The sequence below is a fragment of the Agelaius tricolor genome, unplaced genomic scaffold (assembly GCF_023055355.1).
Source record: "Agelaius tricolor isolate 1412-34295 unplaced genomic scaffold, bAgeTri1.0.p SCAF_2, whole genome shotgun sequence".
In the NCBI taxonomy this organism is placed as follows: domain Eukaryota; kingdom Metazoa; phylum Chordata; class Aves; order Passeriformes; family Icteridae; genus Agelaius; species Agelaius tricolor.
In genome coordinates, this window is record NW_027269262.1 from 72,984,402 (window position 1) to 73,001,752 (window position 17,351).

At 39.2% G+C, this 17,351-nt stretch overlaps 1 protein-coding gene across 1 annotated transcript in view; it reads left to right on the forward strand.

Annotated features, from left to right (window-relative positions):
• Positions 1 to 17,351, forward strand: part of STK3 (serine/threonine kinase 3) — a 126,923-nt gene that overhangs the window by 9,161 nt on the left and 100,411 nt on the right. Inside the window, exons 4-5 of the mRNA XM_071421529.1 lie at positions 385 to 499; positions 16,790 to 16,954. Coding sequence (XP_071277630.1) covers positions 385 to 499; positions 16,790 to 16,954 — 280 coding nt within the window. The remainder of the gene's footprint in view (positions 1 to 384; positions 500 to 16,789; positions 16,955 to 17,351) is intronic.

A 17,351-nucleotide genomic window follows, 5' to 3' on the forward strand; every position in this document is an offset into this window, starting at 1 on the left:
GAAAACATGGTTGAGTTTCCATGTGATTTTGCTCTGGAGAGAAGAAAACAAGGCAGCCTTTCTAAGAAGAGAAGCATTCAAGAGAGGTCTTAGAGGAGGGAAAAACAAAGCTTTTTATCAGATGACTGATGTTTGGGAAAACTTGGTCTGTATTTGAAGATTGTGGTAAACTTAGATACATAGTATTGCCTTTATAATTTTATTAAGTAATCATAATTTACTCTAAAAGGGCATTAGTTAAGCTAGTTACAAATTTAAAATGTATTTGGTTGCATTTTCTCTTTAGCTATGTCAAACAGTTTTTAACAACAGGTGTGCTGGTGATTTTTTTTTTTTTGTCTTCTACTAAGAATTCATCTATTTAACCTTTTTTTTTCCATTTAGTCCTTATGTTGTCAAGTACTATGGCAGCTACTTTAAGAACACAGATCTATGGATTGTTATGGAATACTGTGGAGCTGGCTCTGTTTCGGACATAATTAGACTGCGTAATAAAACGGTGAGTTGTTTTTTTAAAAAATATAGATAGCAGTTCATAAAATCAACTTGTGAATTAAGTTTGGAAGCCAGAATAAAAGCTGGAGTTACAAGACAAGATCTTGGCTGATGCCAAGGGGCCTATCTGTGCCTTGCTTCCCAGGAAAAAAGCTCATGCAGTTTGACTGTCATTGTGCATTCCTCTCTGGGCTGGTTACCAGCAGAAGCAAATACATTTTGAAACACAAAGATCTTGGGAATTTCTTAAAAAGTTACTGCTTTGTAGAAGGCAAAATTGTGGCTTCTTTCCCCTACTCCTTCCACCTTACAGTCTGTCAGCAGCCACTTAGTAGCTGTATAGTTTGGAAACAGGTGTATAACTGTCTTGCTCTCACTCAGTGGTTAGGGAGCATGAGAAATAACTGGTATTACTCAAGGAATGAGAGGGGAAAAGATGCCAACTAAGGAATGTGAGAGAAAACCAAAATGAGGGTTGTATGGAAGTGTCTTCATGGACTTACAACAGCAATAATATAGAGGAAGCCTGTAGGAAGCAGGTATTGTTAGTTCGCATGAAGAAACAGCTTCTCTGAAAAGTGTTTTGTTGTTGGTGTCAAGCAGCTTTGAATTCCTTTGAGTCCATTGTTTTCAGTAATAAGCTGTAACATGAGGTATTCTTTTTACCAGTAGGTACCCTGAGGTGACACTACTTGCTGGGCTTCACATTTTGTAAACACTCCTTGAGATGTTCCTTGCACCTTACTTGGGAGCAGAGGGGGAAAGTAAAGGAGAGAAAAGCAATGTTTAGAAAACAAGACATAAAAGAAAATGGAATCAGGTTTATCAGGAAGTTGTGGTGATGTCGAGACTAAAGGGAGCCCCTTTGGAGAAGGTGGATTGTGTTGGGGCTGCTGTGATGTTGAAGTGATGAAAAGACAAAACCAATGTGAGATTGCTGGAGTTCTGCAATCTTCAAAATTGGTGTTCTTGCTGTTGTATGTTATCCAAGGATCAGTAGCTCTTGTAAGAAATGGCACAAGCTACTTGAGAATTTAAAAAACCAAAACAAACCATAATCCATTTAAAACAGAATTTAAGAAAAGAAAAAAAGGAGCAAACTTGTTTGTGCATTGATAGAAAGTGCTTGCATTTTTATTTTAAAAAAGGTGTCCAAATGAATGTGTGTGTGTACTTATATAAAATTGGGCTATCTAGTTTTTCTTAGATCTGTTGTAGGATATTGACATAGTAGATGAATTAAAGATTTGAGGGGAAGGGATATTGGAGTCTAGGAGCAAATGCATACTGATGATCAGACAAACTATGTCTTCTACTGCTGTTAAGGTCCATATGATTAAATAGCATGAATTCTGTTTTAAGACACAGAATAATCAGTAAATGCATGGATACCAATGATAAAGCTTTTTTAAAGGCAAGTCATGGAGTGCATGGCTAGAAGAGATCTGGGAAGGAGTTGGTAAGGACACAGTTAATGCTGGCTGATGTAAAGTTGGTTGGATGTGCTGAAAGGTTTATGGACAGACTTCCACACCAGAGGTCTTCAAGCAAATACAGCTGTAATCTGGAGTAAGTGGGAAGTTCTGTCACAGGTGGGTGATTGTTTCAAATATAAGAAAGAGGGTGTTTTGGCCTACGAAATGGATCTGTGCTATCCTGTTTCACAAAGAGGGTAGAAATACTGGTGACAGAGGTTGTATTCCTAGCAGTGGAAACTGGCAAAGACTTGCAAGGCTTTGTGGTACTGAGAAAATAAGCACAACTAAATGTGAAGAAATAAATTTGGCTTGGTGAGGAAGGCAAAGCCTTTATATTGAGGTTCATGAGTGCTTGAGCTTAACTTTCAGAAATAGATGAATAAGTAAAGTGGTTGTCAGAGGTTACAGTGATACCAAGGACACAACAAAACTATGGAAGTTAAAGAAGGTAACAAGGGTGATCAGAAGTAAAGACTATTTCTCTAGAAGCAGATAGTCAGATGCATTTGAATATTTCTGTGATGAGAAGAGGTACCTGGAGGGAGAAACATGGTGAAAGGTTTTGAAAACCAGGTGTAGCACCAAGAAAGTAAAATATGGGTATCTTACTGCTTATTACAAAACAAGAGCTCACTTGTCACAGTAGATGCAAAGTAAAAATTTTTTTCTTTGCACATGATGATGAGGGTCACTGTATAGTTGCAGAAGTTTGTGTAGGTGCTGAGAGTTGATTTTCAAAAGGCAGCTAAATAAGACCAGGAAAAAATGACTGTGCACTCAAATGGGTAATGACTGCAGCAGGAAGTCCGTGTGCTTCAGATCTCTGGGAAGACACAGCAGAGAACTATGACAGTTTACTTGGCATGTACTTATATTCAGGAAGGTTACCAGGCTGGACAGAATTTTCATTCTAGTGTAGAATAGGGAATGTTCTAGTGCCTATAAAAAAAAAAATAAGCAAAGCAAACTCCTTAATTTCTCTCTTGCTATGCCTCTGTCTTGCAAGTTTTGGAATGTTTAGGCAGAGGCTTTGGATGTGTTTGAATGCTCTTGCTCTTTGTGGAACAGTGGCCTGATCACTCAGACTGTGTGGTGGGAAGCTTGTGACTATTACTGGAATGAGGCTGCTTAAAGTACTTGAGCATTCTGTTGATGACCTTACATTTTATTTATTTATTTATTCATTCATTAAATGGAAATAAGAAATAGTTTTGTAATAAGAAAATAAAGATATATACTTGCAAACAAGGAGAGAGTTGTTTCTTATTTTAGCAGAATATTTACTGAATATAGTCAGACACATAGAGTTATGTATTCTGTAACTTTCTTAAATTGTCAAATGAAGACTGTGGTTGGGCCAAGGAAAAGTTTGTTTCCTTTATTTCCTGCTTCTCATATTTAAGGAAAAGAAATAAAGAGAGTTGAAGTAAGAACCCTTTAGTGCAATGGCCATTAGGATTATCATTTGGACTTGATCTTAAAGATCTCTTCCAACCTAAATTATTTTAGGATGATTATTAAGTCAGGTCATAGGAGAAGGTGGATTTCTTCTCCTGTTTGGAGAGGAAACGTTAATATGTGTTTGCCTTTGTTGCTTGTCTCTAAAACTAAGAATTTATTAATCATCTTCTGTTTTAGTGGTTTCTGTTTTTCAAAAATTGTGTTTGTCTAGAAAGCGAGCAACACTGGGCTTTTTTCCACTGTTCTAGTGGAAAGAAAACCGAGGGAAACAGAATCCAAAGTTAGGGTAATTTTTAGTGACTGTTTGGAGCCCATTCATATGGAGAAGTTTTCAGCTTAGCAAGAGCAGGTTCATGTCCAAGAGGCCTGAGCCATTAATTTGAAGTTAAATGGACCCCTCGATTCTGCTGGAGTCTTCTAATGTGCCAGGCAGATTAGCAGCACTTCAGCAAATCCATGGTGCTTGTTAGCTCATCCAGGGTGTGGTGTTCATCAGTCCTGGGCAGCAAAGCTTAGATCTAGTTTTGTCTGCTTTTCTCAGAGACTGGTTTGGGAGGTACATGTATCTTATGCATTCAGACTGTGGGCTGCTGCCAGGAAGGGCAGTTCTGCTGCTGTCCTCCAACCTGATTGGTGTGTTCCTCCTGCCTTTTCCATGCCTCAGATGCAGCGATTGTCTGTGGCTGCAGGGTGATCTTCGATAAGCTTGATGATAGAATGGGGAAACTTCCTCTCTGTTCTGTCCTCCCCACCCCTCATGAGCTAACTCTGGACTTACTGTGGCAGTGCAGTGGCTTCATCTGATGCAAGGAATGAGCACTGTGGAAAGGGAAGGAAGAGCATGTCAGAGACTGACTTTCAGTGTCAATAGATGAGATAATTACAGTGTGAAGCAACACTCACTGGTTGCCCTTAACATAGGGGAGAGTATTTACAGACAACCATCCTTGTCTCTCTAATAATTATTGAGGGTGCATTTGCTCATCCACTGATCATGATTACTAAGTCATTCTAATCCTGACTCTTTGGGGACCAAATTCAGCTGACTGAAACATACCAGGTAGTGGCTATATTGTAGGGTTATCAGACAAACCTGTCTTACTTGGTCAGTATTTTAAGTCACGAGTGTAGGAGTGGATCGCTGTGCAGTTGGGCCCAGAGATTGTTCATTTTGTATCTGAAATTATTTCCTTTACATGCCACTTTTTACATATGAAATGCCTCATGTACTCCTAATGATTAGCTTCTGCCATGTTTTCTTAGCTAATTACTTTTTTTCTGTGTGTTTAAGCTCCACTAATTCGAGTGAATAGTGTATCCAAATCCCTGGATGCTGTATTTAAATGTCCTGCTGGATTTTCTTTCTCTGTATATTACCATGGGGCTCCAGGGTAAATCTTTTGTTATCTGGACTAAAGGCATTTTGCTCATAAGGATGTTGTTTTGCAGTTTTAAGCAGTCATGTTTCTCAGTAATTTCACAGTTAAAATATTTCCAATTTGTAGGCCTTTGCTTCACTAAAGTTCATGTGGTTATTAGCTGTAAAGCAGCTGTCTAGGGCCATAGCATCTATCGCAGTATCACTTCCTCAGTTGAACCCACGTGGATTAATTAATACCCAGACAGTCCATACACAAAGGTTGAAATTCCTTCTGCACTGGCTCACTTGCTTATCTCATCTTGATGTCCATGGACAAGCCCTGGCTGTGCTGCTGACCATGTTCTGTCAGTGGGCCTTTCAGGTGATGAATTGACTCAATGGGCTAATCAGCTGTGTTACTCTTCAGAGACTGAGCTTTAGGCCAACATTCTTAAACTACTTTGCAGGTTGAGGAAAAGGAGGAAAGAACTTGATCACAAATGTCCTGGTTGCCTTGTTCTGTGTTTAGCCTTACAAAGCAGGTTAGCTTATACTAGCTTCTGCAATGCAATGCTGAGATTATTCAGTGCTTGTCTAATAAAATCCTTACTATTGCTCTGAATGATTTACTGCTATATAAATGCTGGGAATTATTTTTCCTTAGTTCTTTAGAGTAGCATTGTAAGTTCCTTAAAAATACTGTCTGACTCTCAGAATGATAGATCTTTCTTTCAGTGTTGCATTAAACTGTGTTTATCTGCTTGGAAGTTTGCTCATGAAAATTATTTTTTTCCCTGAGCTGAAAAATCTTTGTGTGCCAGAAATAAGATGCAAGTTATGTGTTGGCTAATTTTTATGAAAGAAAAAGAAACTTGAGCTACACCAGTATTCATCCATTTCCAAAATAACTATGTATGTATTACATGCAACTACAGTTGACCAAAAGCATTCAGAAATGGGGAAGTTTCAAAACAAAGATTGGCTATGCAGCATCCTCTGGTAAATGTGCTTTGGGATACGCTAACTGTCCTCTCTTCCCCTTTTTCTACAGTGTTAGCAGATCATGCTCACTCAGTGAGGACTAATATGCTATTAAATTATACATCCTCTGAAGTCCTGTGTTTCTTTGTAAAATACTATAACAATTGCTCTGAAGACAGAATTATCTCTCCCCAAACTTTATCTGACCTTCCTCTTTCCATTAAAAGAAATACTGTTATTAACTTGTGACATGAACATCTACCAGTCAGTTCTAAGAAGAATTTGATTCCTGGATGATTTCTATATTTCTGTGATTTCCTACAGGTGCATAAAATGTTGCAGTTCATTTTATGGGCTGTCTTAAAACTAGCCATGTAATACTAAAATGCTCAGCATCATATAACTACCTTCCTTTTAAAAAATGTACTTCTTGGAAGAAAGTTTACAATACTACCTCAGTTCTAATGGTTGTATTTCCTGGGTTTCACAATGTTTATATTTGCTACTGATCTCTTTGCTGTCAGGTCACTGCTAAAAGATGAGCAATGCTGCAATGCTATGGTATGTTTAGGAGGAGGTAGGATTTTCATATTTTTTCTGATCTGAACAGTCTGGTTAGTTGCACAGTCAACAGATTTCCTTTGCTTCGTCACCCGTGTTTCAGAAAATCTGTGGAACTTCTGGGAGAATAGCAGAAGTTGCATCTGTGGTTTGAAGTCAGTCACTCAAATAATTTTTCAAATAAAAATTGTTAGAATTATTCAATGCAAGCAGCAGCTTTTTTCCCGTCTTGTAAATAATTTTCAGTTAGTGCCAGTTTTAAGTTGCTCAGACAATGAAATGACTGTGTAAACATAGAATATGAAGAAATTTATAATAAAATCTTGCAATAAAAGGTAGCTGTTTAAATGAATGTTTCATCCGTCATCTACTGGTACCCTGTATATAACTTGCATCACAAAACACACATAATCTTATTCCTATTGTAGTAAGGAGTGGAAGTTTAACCTTATTGCCTTCCCACACTGCTCCTTCCTCTCAAAAGAACCCCATCATTGTTTGCGTTGGAGAGACAGAAATATCAGCTGAATTTTTAATGTATTTCCAGTTTGAGTCAACCTCTCTGCATATGAAGTTGTAATTTGGGCAATAAAATTTGTCTCCATTCAAGGAGTTGAGCCAAGTTTCATTATGGTCTTCCATGTGTATTTTATTTTACAATAAAAGAGTCTTTAAAGTTTAGGTGGGTTTATTGCTATATATTATTGTGGTGAGGAAGCAGATGAAATGTCGAAAAACTGCAGGTAAAAGAAAGGCTACTGTTTTGAATTTGGATGTCTGTTTTAGAGGTGGTAAGGAAAGAGGTGAACAGTGTACCACTGATTTGGAATAAGTGATAATTTTAATTTGAAAGAGACCTCTGGAAGTCAGCTAGGTGAATCTACTTTTCCAAGAAAGGAAGTCCAGTTGGTATTTAGGACCTTGTTCAGATCAGTTTTAACAATCTGAAAAGTGTGAGACTCAACAGTCTCTTTCTCTAGCCCCGAGAACTTTCATTTCTTCTTGTATGCTCAGTGATGATTGTTTTGGTTTGTTCTAGCCCCTCATAGTCCAGTTCTAGCTGGACTCTCCAATATGTCAGCCTTTCTTTTATAGCAGCCTGGAACAGGGTACTGTGCTCCAGATTTGTGTTCACAAATGCTAAATAGAGGGGGATTTTTACTTGATTTGACTGTGCTTTCCTAATGAAGGCCAGTCTATGTTTAGGGTGTATTGCTGATGTTGCTGACTGATGTTCAGCTTGTCTTCTGGGGCCACCCAAAACCTTTTCTGGAGGAATGTTCCCTGCCACGTGGATTCTCAGTCCCTACTGCTCATGGCATGGGGTGGTTCTCTCCTGGTGTGGGACTCTGCCGTTGTTGAACTACTGTATTTGTTGTCAAGCTAATTCTTCCAGCTTGTTGAGATCCCTTTACATGGCAGCCCTGCCCTGTCTGTAGTGTATTGGCTGTTTCCACCTTGTTTCATGTCGTCCACAAACCACGATGGGGTGTGTTTGTCCTCATTGTTCAGGTTGTTGATCAAGATGTTGGGACTATTCACCCTATGATCAGTCTCTGAGAATATTGCTTAGAGCTGGCTCTTGGTTACATGTTGAACCACTGCTGAGCCTGGCAGTCCAGCTGGTTGTTTCTCTACATCTTCTCCATGATTCCCCAGATTTAGTTAAAAACATAGATTGGAGGCTGCCAGCAGCCTTGGTAAAGTCAGACACAATGACATCCTCAGCTTTCTCTTCACCCTCATAAGAAAGTGACCAGGTTAATTTAGCATCATTTCCTTCTGGTTAACTTGGCTGGCTGTTCCCAGTCACTTTTTTATTGTTTGTGTCTAAAAACACAAACAAAATTAGCTTCTTTGTGGATTTACCCCATAATACCTTGGGGTCTGAGAATGAGCTGATCAGCCTGTAGTTGCTCAGGTCCTTCTTTTTGCCCATTTTGAAGATGATGGTGTTGTAAGGGACACCCTCATTGCTGTAATCTTTTAAAGTTGATAAGAGGTAGCCTTGAGTTGACATTAGCCAGCTTCTTGGCACCTTTGGATGTATCTTATCTGTTCTCATGGACTTGTATTTGTCCAATTTACTAGAGTAATTCCTAACTTGTTCCATTTTGCTACTAGGCAGAGACAACTGAGACTCAGAGAAACCCTGCTAAAGACTGATGCAAGGAACATGTTTGGGAGATTTCTGCATAGCTTGTTAACAGACTGACCACTCAACAGAAAGTCCCTCCCTCCCTCCCCTCCCTCCCTCCCTCCCCTCCCTCCCTCCCCTTCTTCCCTCCCTCCCTCCCCTTCCTCCCTCCCTCCTCTTCCTGTCTTCTGTTTTGCTCTCCAGATGCAAGTCCACCCTATTCTTGGCCTTTGTAATTCAGCTCTTTACTATCCAGGCAGTGCTTCTTTATTTATCTTTAGTAATCTGTTTTTGTGCTTTGCATGCCTTATTTTCTGTGCTTCAGCTCAGTTATGAGTTCTCATCTCTCTCTTTGTTCAAGATGGCCTTCTGCTGTATTTACTTACCTCGCCTGCCAGGAAAGACTGTTTTCATACTTCTAGGAGGTTGCCCTTTATGCTCAGCCAGTTCTTTGTTGGCTTATAAGATTGTACAAGGTCTCTCTTGGTGATGCTGTGAGACCCAGTGGGGATGGTTTGAGCAGGTGTGTAGCTTGTGAGCCAAGTGAGCTGTTAGCAGATGTGTTCTCTATGATGGTAAAGTTGGTTTTAAACAGTGGCAACTCAGATAGGTGCTTCCTGTTAGAAAGGCATACAGTTGTATTGTTTTAGCAGACCTGTGTTAAGGGCTTCCAATGCAGTTCTTGACCTTATTCTTGTCAGAAGAGGACTTTGCACAACCAAACTAACTACATTGGTGCTGATCACAGCTCTGTGTAGCATTGCCAAATCATGTGCTACTGAATCATAGTTAAAATCTGCACTTAGTGCAGTGCTAAAGGGGTTCTGTACTTTTCTGCTTTACTTCTAAGGTTGTGCTCAACATCTGGCTCAGTACTTCATAGATATCTTCTAGGATGCTGGGACTAGGTAATGAAGGGCTGAAGAGTCTGGCTTTCATATTCTGATCAGTTCTTGATCTGCCTGTGTCTATGTATTAATGTTAGCTAATGTTAAGCATGAGATTTCCTGTAATAGTTTTTCCTATGAGCCACTTTACCATGTTTTAGGTAAATTTATGCTGCTGCTAGGCTGTAGTAATTTTCAAACTACACATAGAAGACTGATGTGTTAGCACTACCTTTAATAATCCAGTACAAAAATGCTAATTTAAAGGAAAGAGAAGATGAGGTCTCTTGCATATTACATTAATGAAATATTGTTAAATTTATGTTACTGGGATTATGTAGTGAAAAACAAATCTTAAGAATACTAACACTGATGATCACCTGTACAGTGAATGTTTGTAGTTATATTTATTGCAGCATATTTTCTGTATGATTTTATGTGCAGCTTGGGTCTTATGGCAGTGAGTTCTTACTCTGTCCATTACTGTAATATTGAGGTGTCTCCTTAGATAGTTAGGATTAAGTGAAGATTATCTGGCAGACTTAGACCAAACCTTGTTGTCCTAAGTAATGCCATGATTTGGTACTTTACTCCAAGACAGAGGCTGTGATTTTGTTTGAAGAGCACTATATTTACTCATAGCATATACATCTGCTCAAAAAAGGGTCTAACTCCCTGAAAGGGAGGCTCAGGGAAAGCAATTTCAGGACAGTGTAGTTTGTAACAGGTAGTGGCAACTTCCTTCAGGCTAGAACTGTAACAACTCTTTTTCTCCCTGAAGATTGCTGCCTACTTCCTAAGTGAGATGTCAAATATTACAAATGGGAAGGGTATTGTGGGAACTGTCATCTCTTCTTCCCAGCTTATTTGCCCTTCTCTCCTGAATCTTAGGTTTTTTCTTAGTCCAGCCTTGTCTTTGTGTAAATGAAGAATAGGAGAGAGGTGTGTGATGATGATAGGATGTGAAATATTTGAGCTTCATAGCTTCTGGTGGAAGAATGGCTCCTTTATTTGCCATGAGAGTGGATCTACCCAATGTGTTCAATCTAATCAGAGTGTTTAGATGCAGTAATCTGATACTTCCTGGAAGCATCAGATTTAATGTGCATGTATTAGTGTAAAAAGAGCAGCTGGGAATGGACTTAGTCAGTTAAAACAATTCAGCTGACCCAGACCCCTTTAGAGGGGCCTCAGGAAGGAGAATGTGTGCAAGAGAACCTGTGGATGAGTTGTCCCAACAGCTGCATGGATTAGGTGGTGTGTGATGGACTGGATAAACCCTCATTCTCCCTTGTGTGTGGCATCCATAGCCAGTTAGATATAAATATGTGAATTAGATGTCTGTTATAGTCTCCTAATAGATGTGGAACACTAGAATTTGCTGCTTTGCTCCAGATTTTGATTTTTAAGATTGTCCTCATGTCTAATGTATTTTATGTAGGCTGTAGAGTTGTTCACCTTTATCATTCACATTCTTTTTAATATAATCTGCATGTGGTTTTGATGGTGAAGGATTAGAAGCTTTCCATGGCTGACTCTTATTTAGAGGGTAGCACCAACCTGTTAAAGGGACAGCATGCAGGATTAGAACTAGCCTAAGATACCAAAGAGATAAATGTTCCACAAGGGTTTAAGTGAGGATCTTCATGTTAACAGAAATCAAAAATGAAGCAGAAAGATTATGACTGTGAGATTATACTAAGGTGCAAGGTATAGAGCTGTGCTGATGGAAGAATGATGCTGTGCATGGAAAATCTCAGAATAAAATTGACCAACTTGTTTAGGAAAAATACTGCCCATACAGATTGATCAGGAATAGAATAGTGTCAGAATCATACATCTAGATCAGGATAGCTGCATTGACTGGAACATAGTTTTATATTAATATGAAATAGTTTTGTTTCTTTTAATTGTTCTGTGTGGTGATTATCAATGGCATTGCATGTCTGTCAATATCAAACTACTTCTAGAACTAGAGAGTACTGGGTATTGAGTAGATGGCAAGTTGTCTGCTGTGACAAAGCATGTAATGGTCTGGTTCTGTACTTAGCTGTTTGTATGTTGAAAGTTGCTTGTAGGGACACAGACACTGCACTACCTAGAGAGCGACTTTTAACCATGCTTATGAGGACAGATTCTGATTTAAAGAAGGGAAGAGACATAATTAGGAAGCGTTTTGATGTGGATTTTAAGAGTTTATTTGTGGTTTTGTGAATAAATGAATAGTTGTAGGAGCTTTGGATCTGTTTTTATGTACTTTGGTCCCTTGTTACTTCCAACAATTGGTAGGCTATAAAAGTGTCCTCTGTTTATTTCCACAAATTCCATCAGGTTTGCATTAGTTTGTGTGTCAGCTAGTCTCTATGCTGTAAAGAAGAACTGTATGCTATTTTTTATCACGTTAAAAAAAAATCATTATTTCCCCTCCTCTGGGCACATTCTCATCCTTTACCCTCATTCTTCAGCTGTGGGGCCCAGAGCAGCACACAGAGCTCAAGGAGAGGCTGCACCAAGGCTGTACAGCAGGGCAGTCACCTCTGTCACCAGCTGGGGATGCTGAGTTTGATGCACCCCAGGAAGGGATTTGTCCTCTGGGCTGCCAGGGTGCATTGCTGGCTCCTGCTGAGCCTGCTGCTGACCAGCACACACAGATCCCTTCCTGCAGGGCTGCTCTTGAGCCATTACTCTCTCAATTTATGCTTGTCCCTGTGTTACCTATCCCAGATGTAAAATCTGTCATTCAAGCTTGTTCAGTTTCATCCTGTTCATCATTGCCCAGTGCTCCATTCTGTCCAAATCCCTCTGCAAGACTTTTCGTTCAAACAGCATCTCCCACTTTGGTATCCTCAGCAAACTTTACTAATGGTGCATTCAATTCCTGCATCCAGATTATTGATAAAAGTAGTGAACAAAATTAGCCCTAGAATTGAGGGTACATCACTGGTGACAGGTCACCAGCCAGATGTAGCTCCATTCACTACAACCCTTTGAGCCCTGCCCTTCAGCCTCCAGCTCACTGTGTGTCTGCTCATCTTGCAGAAGGATGCCATGAGGTAAGTAAGCCTTACTTAACTAAAAACCAGTGGATGGGTGACCTCATCATAGAAAGGTATCAAATTAGACAGGATTTCTCTCTGTGAACCCATGTTGACAGTGCCTGATGATCTCATTGTTCTTTCGAAGCCTTTCAGTAGTACCTAGTATGATGGTCTCCATCAGTTTTATAGAAACTGAGATTAGACTAACATATGCATAGATTCCTGGGTCTTCCCTCATGCCCTTTTTGTAAACTGGAATAACACTGCCTAGCTTTCAGTCAGCAGGGACCTCAGCCACTAATTTTTCAAGAACTAAAGCTAGTGATTTTACCTCCTTAGGAACACACACTTGCCTTTTGTTGTTCAGACAGATAACTAACTTACTTATTCTTTAGTAGTGATATATTTTAGAATTTGTTTATTTTGGGATGATATTCAAACTTTAAATATGGACAAGTCAGCTAAAACAAACCACCCATGATTTATTCAAATTGATGTAAAATGCACCTAATTTTGTTGTATGGAGTTGTAAATTCTACTAATACAGAATCATTGAATGGTTGATGTTAGAATGGACCTCTGGAGGTCACCTGGCCCAACCAGCCTGTTAAAGAAAGGCCATCTAGAGTTGGCTGCCCAAGGCCATTTCTGCATGGTTTTCAAGGAGGGAGACTCCACAACTTCCCTGGGTAACCTGTTCCAGTGCTTAGTCACACTCACAGTAAAAAGTTTCCTGCTGTTTAGAGGGAACCTCCTGTGTTTGAGAGTGTGCCCATTGCCTCTGTTCCTGTCACTGGGCACCACTGAAAAGAGCCTGACTTCATCCTCTTTGCACTTTCCCTTCAGTTATTCCCATAAATTTAAAAAAATTCCCCGTGAGCTTGAGCTTCTCCAGGCTGAATGGTCGCAGTCTCAGTCTCTCCTCCTGGGAGAGATGCTCCAGTCCCTTGATCATCTTTGTGGCCCTTTGTTAACTCTCTCTGGTGTGTCCATGTCTCTCATACTGAGCAGTCCAGAAGTGGTCCCAGCACTCCAGGTGTGGTGTCAGCAGTGTGGAGCAGAAGGGAAGGATCACTCACCTTCCTGCACCTCCTGGCAATGTTATCTCATGCAGCCCAGGATACCATTTGCTTTTTGGCAGCCAGTGTACAAAATACTTAAATACCATTAGTGTGTGCAAAAACCTCTGCACAAGATGTTGTGGTCTACAGGAGCAACATAATGGAACTTTTAAAACAATGTTCAGTGCATCCAATAAGGGAAGAAATTATGTACTGCATTTAACTGTGCAGTATAGCTCAGATGCAATACTGCATAGTTAAAAAGTGTTTCTGGATTTAAAAGTATACATGTGGAGAACTTTGTAATTTATATGCTTTCACTGTTATCCATAGATGGTATGGGTTCTGCAAAAAGTTTAAATGGCACAAAAATAATGAAATTAATGATTTTGAAATCTTTTTTTTAAATACTTTTTTTCTGATGATTGCATGGTAATGTTCAATATGGCAGTGCATTATTTTCTGAAAAGGTAATTTTGTCTAGGGAAGGTTGAGTGTACTTTCTTTGCTTCTTGTGTAAGGCTGGAAATTCATTGCATCCTTCTAAATAATATTAGGTATTAAAGCCAAACATTTTGTCTAAGTATTATTGTGTACATACTTGGCCATGTTCAGCTACAGTATAAGCAGGAGTGATTTTAGTGACTGCATCGTGTTATATATATGATGATTATATGAAGCACAGGTGGATAAATCTAGGATGTCTCAAGCTGGAATTGATGTGTCTTGGAACATCATAAATCTGTTCTTCATTCTTTTTTCCTGTGCTTTCCTGTTACTGCTGTTTGTGATAAACATGACTTGTGCTCTCTGCCTACTTCTTAGAGGTGGTATTCACTTCTCTGGGCTTTTTTGACCACTTTGTGTATTTGGATGTGTAAATACTTTGTTCTTCTGTAATATTTAGTCATGGTTGAGCTTTACTTTGCTGAGGATCCCCAGATAGTGCATCAGGTTGCAGTACTCCAGGATTCTCTTTTGGTTTGCTGGATTCTCACTCCATAGCTTATTTGCCAGCTTTTGGTTCCAGTCTTCCATTAGCCTCTCCTTTTGAGAGCTGGACTTTGTCACGCAGCTACAAAACCACTTCTCCATCTCGAGCTGATGATCCAAAGATCTTCATGTGGTTAATTTTTCAAGAACTAAAGCTAGGTGTTTGCCTCCTTAGAAGCACAACATATTGAAGAGTGATCTCTGCCATGTCCTCTAAGCACCATTTTTCATAATACTTGTTTCTAGATGAAAGTGGGAGGGAAGTTGTATGCTTATCTTGCTATACATTTGTCAGTGCTAAGGGTCATTTTCTGTTGCATGTTCAGGATTAGCTGCATGGAAGGCTTTGGAGATTCAGGACATTTTATTGTTTCTGAAATTGGGTGGATTTGGTAAAGTTTGGGCAGAAAGTGTTACACTCAGCATGTCTTAAACCATTCGAGATACAGTGTTCAATAGCCAGGGTTTAAATTGCCTGAAGTGTGAGTCTGCAGATCATCACAGTTTTAGTGATTCACCGTAGAATTTTTAGCTCACATAATGAGGATTGTCTCTTTCTCCAAATATCTTTTTGACCACACTTAAGTTTATCTTACAGTTGATTTGAAGTCCCTTCTTGCTTGACTCCAGATCAGGTAAATGGTTTTACTCCCATGGCACAATGCCAGGAAAGTTGTGTTATTTGAACTGTGTGTAACAGGGTTTTCAGTTCTTCTGGCATGCAGTCCTTTGAAGCAGCATAGCAGTCAGCATAAAGTAGCACAAGTGAAGGCTTTGAGCCGTGTGCTGCTGAATAGAAGCAGTGAAAGATCTCAGAGATAAATGGTGGGCAAGGAATGCATAATGCACAGCAGAGGCGGTAAGTGCTTGGCTTGGAGCTAATACACCACCATCAATTTCATCCTCTGCTTGCATAGGAAAAGGTTTATAAAAGTCTCTGGAACTCTTGGGGTATATCAACACATGCACTTTTTTGAAAGCAATGCCAATTTGAGCAGCAGCTACTTTGCTTTGTCCTTCTTTACTATGCCATGAGTTGAATCCAGGAACTGTTTTGTTGGAAAAATAATTTGGCAGACAGATTTGTTTTCAACTAGGATCTGTCTGCTATAGTTGTTCAGTGGAAGGAGGGCTGAGATACTGTGAATTACTGCTGTAGGTTGCAGGGAAAGGAGGGACTGGAGCTTAGGACTGCTGTTTAAATAAATGTGCAACTGTGCCCTTGGGCTCCACACCTAGGTTTTGTGAGACTGGATAGAAGCTGCAACAGGGAAGTGGTTCTGTTTATTAAATAATTAAAACCTGTGAGCAGCTCAGGTGCAGATAATCTTGCTGACTAATATTTTTTTTCCTTTTTGTTCTTTCATTCTTTTGGCTTAGAGTGATCACAAGTGGGTTTTTTGTTTCTTACGGGCTTTTGATGATGATTGCTTTTTGGAGGGAGGTGTGGATGTCTACCAACACTTTCTGAACTGAAACTGGAAGGAATTGCTAGTGCTTAATTTATTTTCTGTGTAGGATTGGAAAAGTAGAGGAAAGAGGGGAAAAATGCAACCCAGAATTGCAGCCAAATCAGAGTATTCATCTTCACTTTTCCAGTTTCTTGCATTTCTGAGAATATGTGAAGTTCATTTTAGTTCTTCTATTGAAGCATCAGTGTACTGTAATTAATTGGCATTTCAGTTGTATGGATAATTTCTTTGTATTTCCTTGAGCAGTTGCATCACATGGAATGAGTTTTATGTGCATGTTTGTGCTTTTATTTGAGAACAAATGTTGATGAAGAAGTGTTCTCAAGGGGGTCTGGTACCTGAAAAAGAGACTCTTGCTGTTTCTCTGACAACGCTTGTTCAGGAGCTTGTGTTCCTATTTTGTTGATCTAAAGTGATGAAAATAAACAACTGCTAGCTGATGACTTACTCAAGAGTTGGTGTTATTTATGAAGCAATAAAACAAAATATGTCTCAGTTTTTTTCACTCTGTCGTGTTTTTTTTTCATAATGAAACGTCTGTCATCTTTTTGCCAGTTGACTTGCAATTTATTGTAGCATTTGTGATAGCATGTGACTCTGCACTATATTAGAGTTAAGAGAAGCATTTTGGCCTGCCAAGTCTACACAACACCTTTTTTTTCTCTATAGTTGGCATTTAATAATTTAGTTTTATTCGGGTTTTTTTTTTTAGCTTTAAAATGGAAGTTTTTCTGGGCTGCTAAAAAAAAAAAAAGTCAAGCATTGTGCTCCTTACAATAATCACTACGAAATGATCATGATTTAAATAAGTCAAATATATGGACCCTATGTGTATACCTGAAAGTGGTTTTATGTTTTCTTGCAGCTAACAGAAGATGAAATTGCAACTATTTTGAAATCTACTCTTAAAGGACTTGAATACTTGCACTTTATGAGAAAAATACATAGAGATATAAAAGCTGGAAACATCCTTCTTAACACTGAGGGACATGCAAAATTAGCTGATTTTGGTGTGGCTGGCCAGTTAACAGTAAGTAACTGTGGGAAGATAATTTTAAAATGCTGTAGTGCTCCCAACCTTGTTCTTTCACCTTTGTCCTCTGTCTTGAATTTTGTGTCTGAGCAGTGTCACTGCCACTAGTGGTAGTGGCAAACTAACATTCTTTATCATGGTGAGTATTTAACATGCAGCAGGGCTATTTAGTTTTTAGTTGTTTGTTTTTATAGCCCAGTGCATCAAGTGCCTGATGATCTCTTTAAATTTTAGTATGAGGTTGATTGTCACCTCTTTGGCCTCTGTAGGCTGATGGGCTGAATCTGTTTGGTCTTAATTGGAAGTCACTACCATTTGACCTTTGGGTGGATAATTTAACTTGAAATATAGAATTGATATAAAAGTAATCTGAAAATAAGCATCCCTGGTTTAA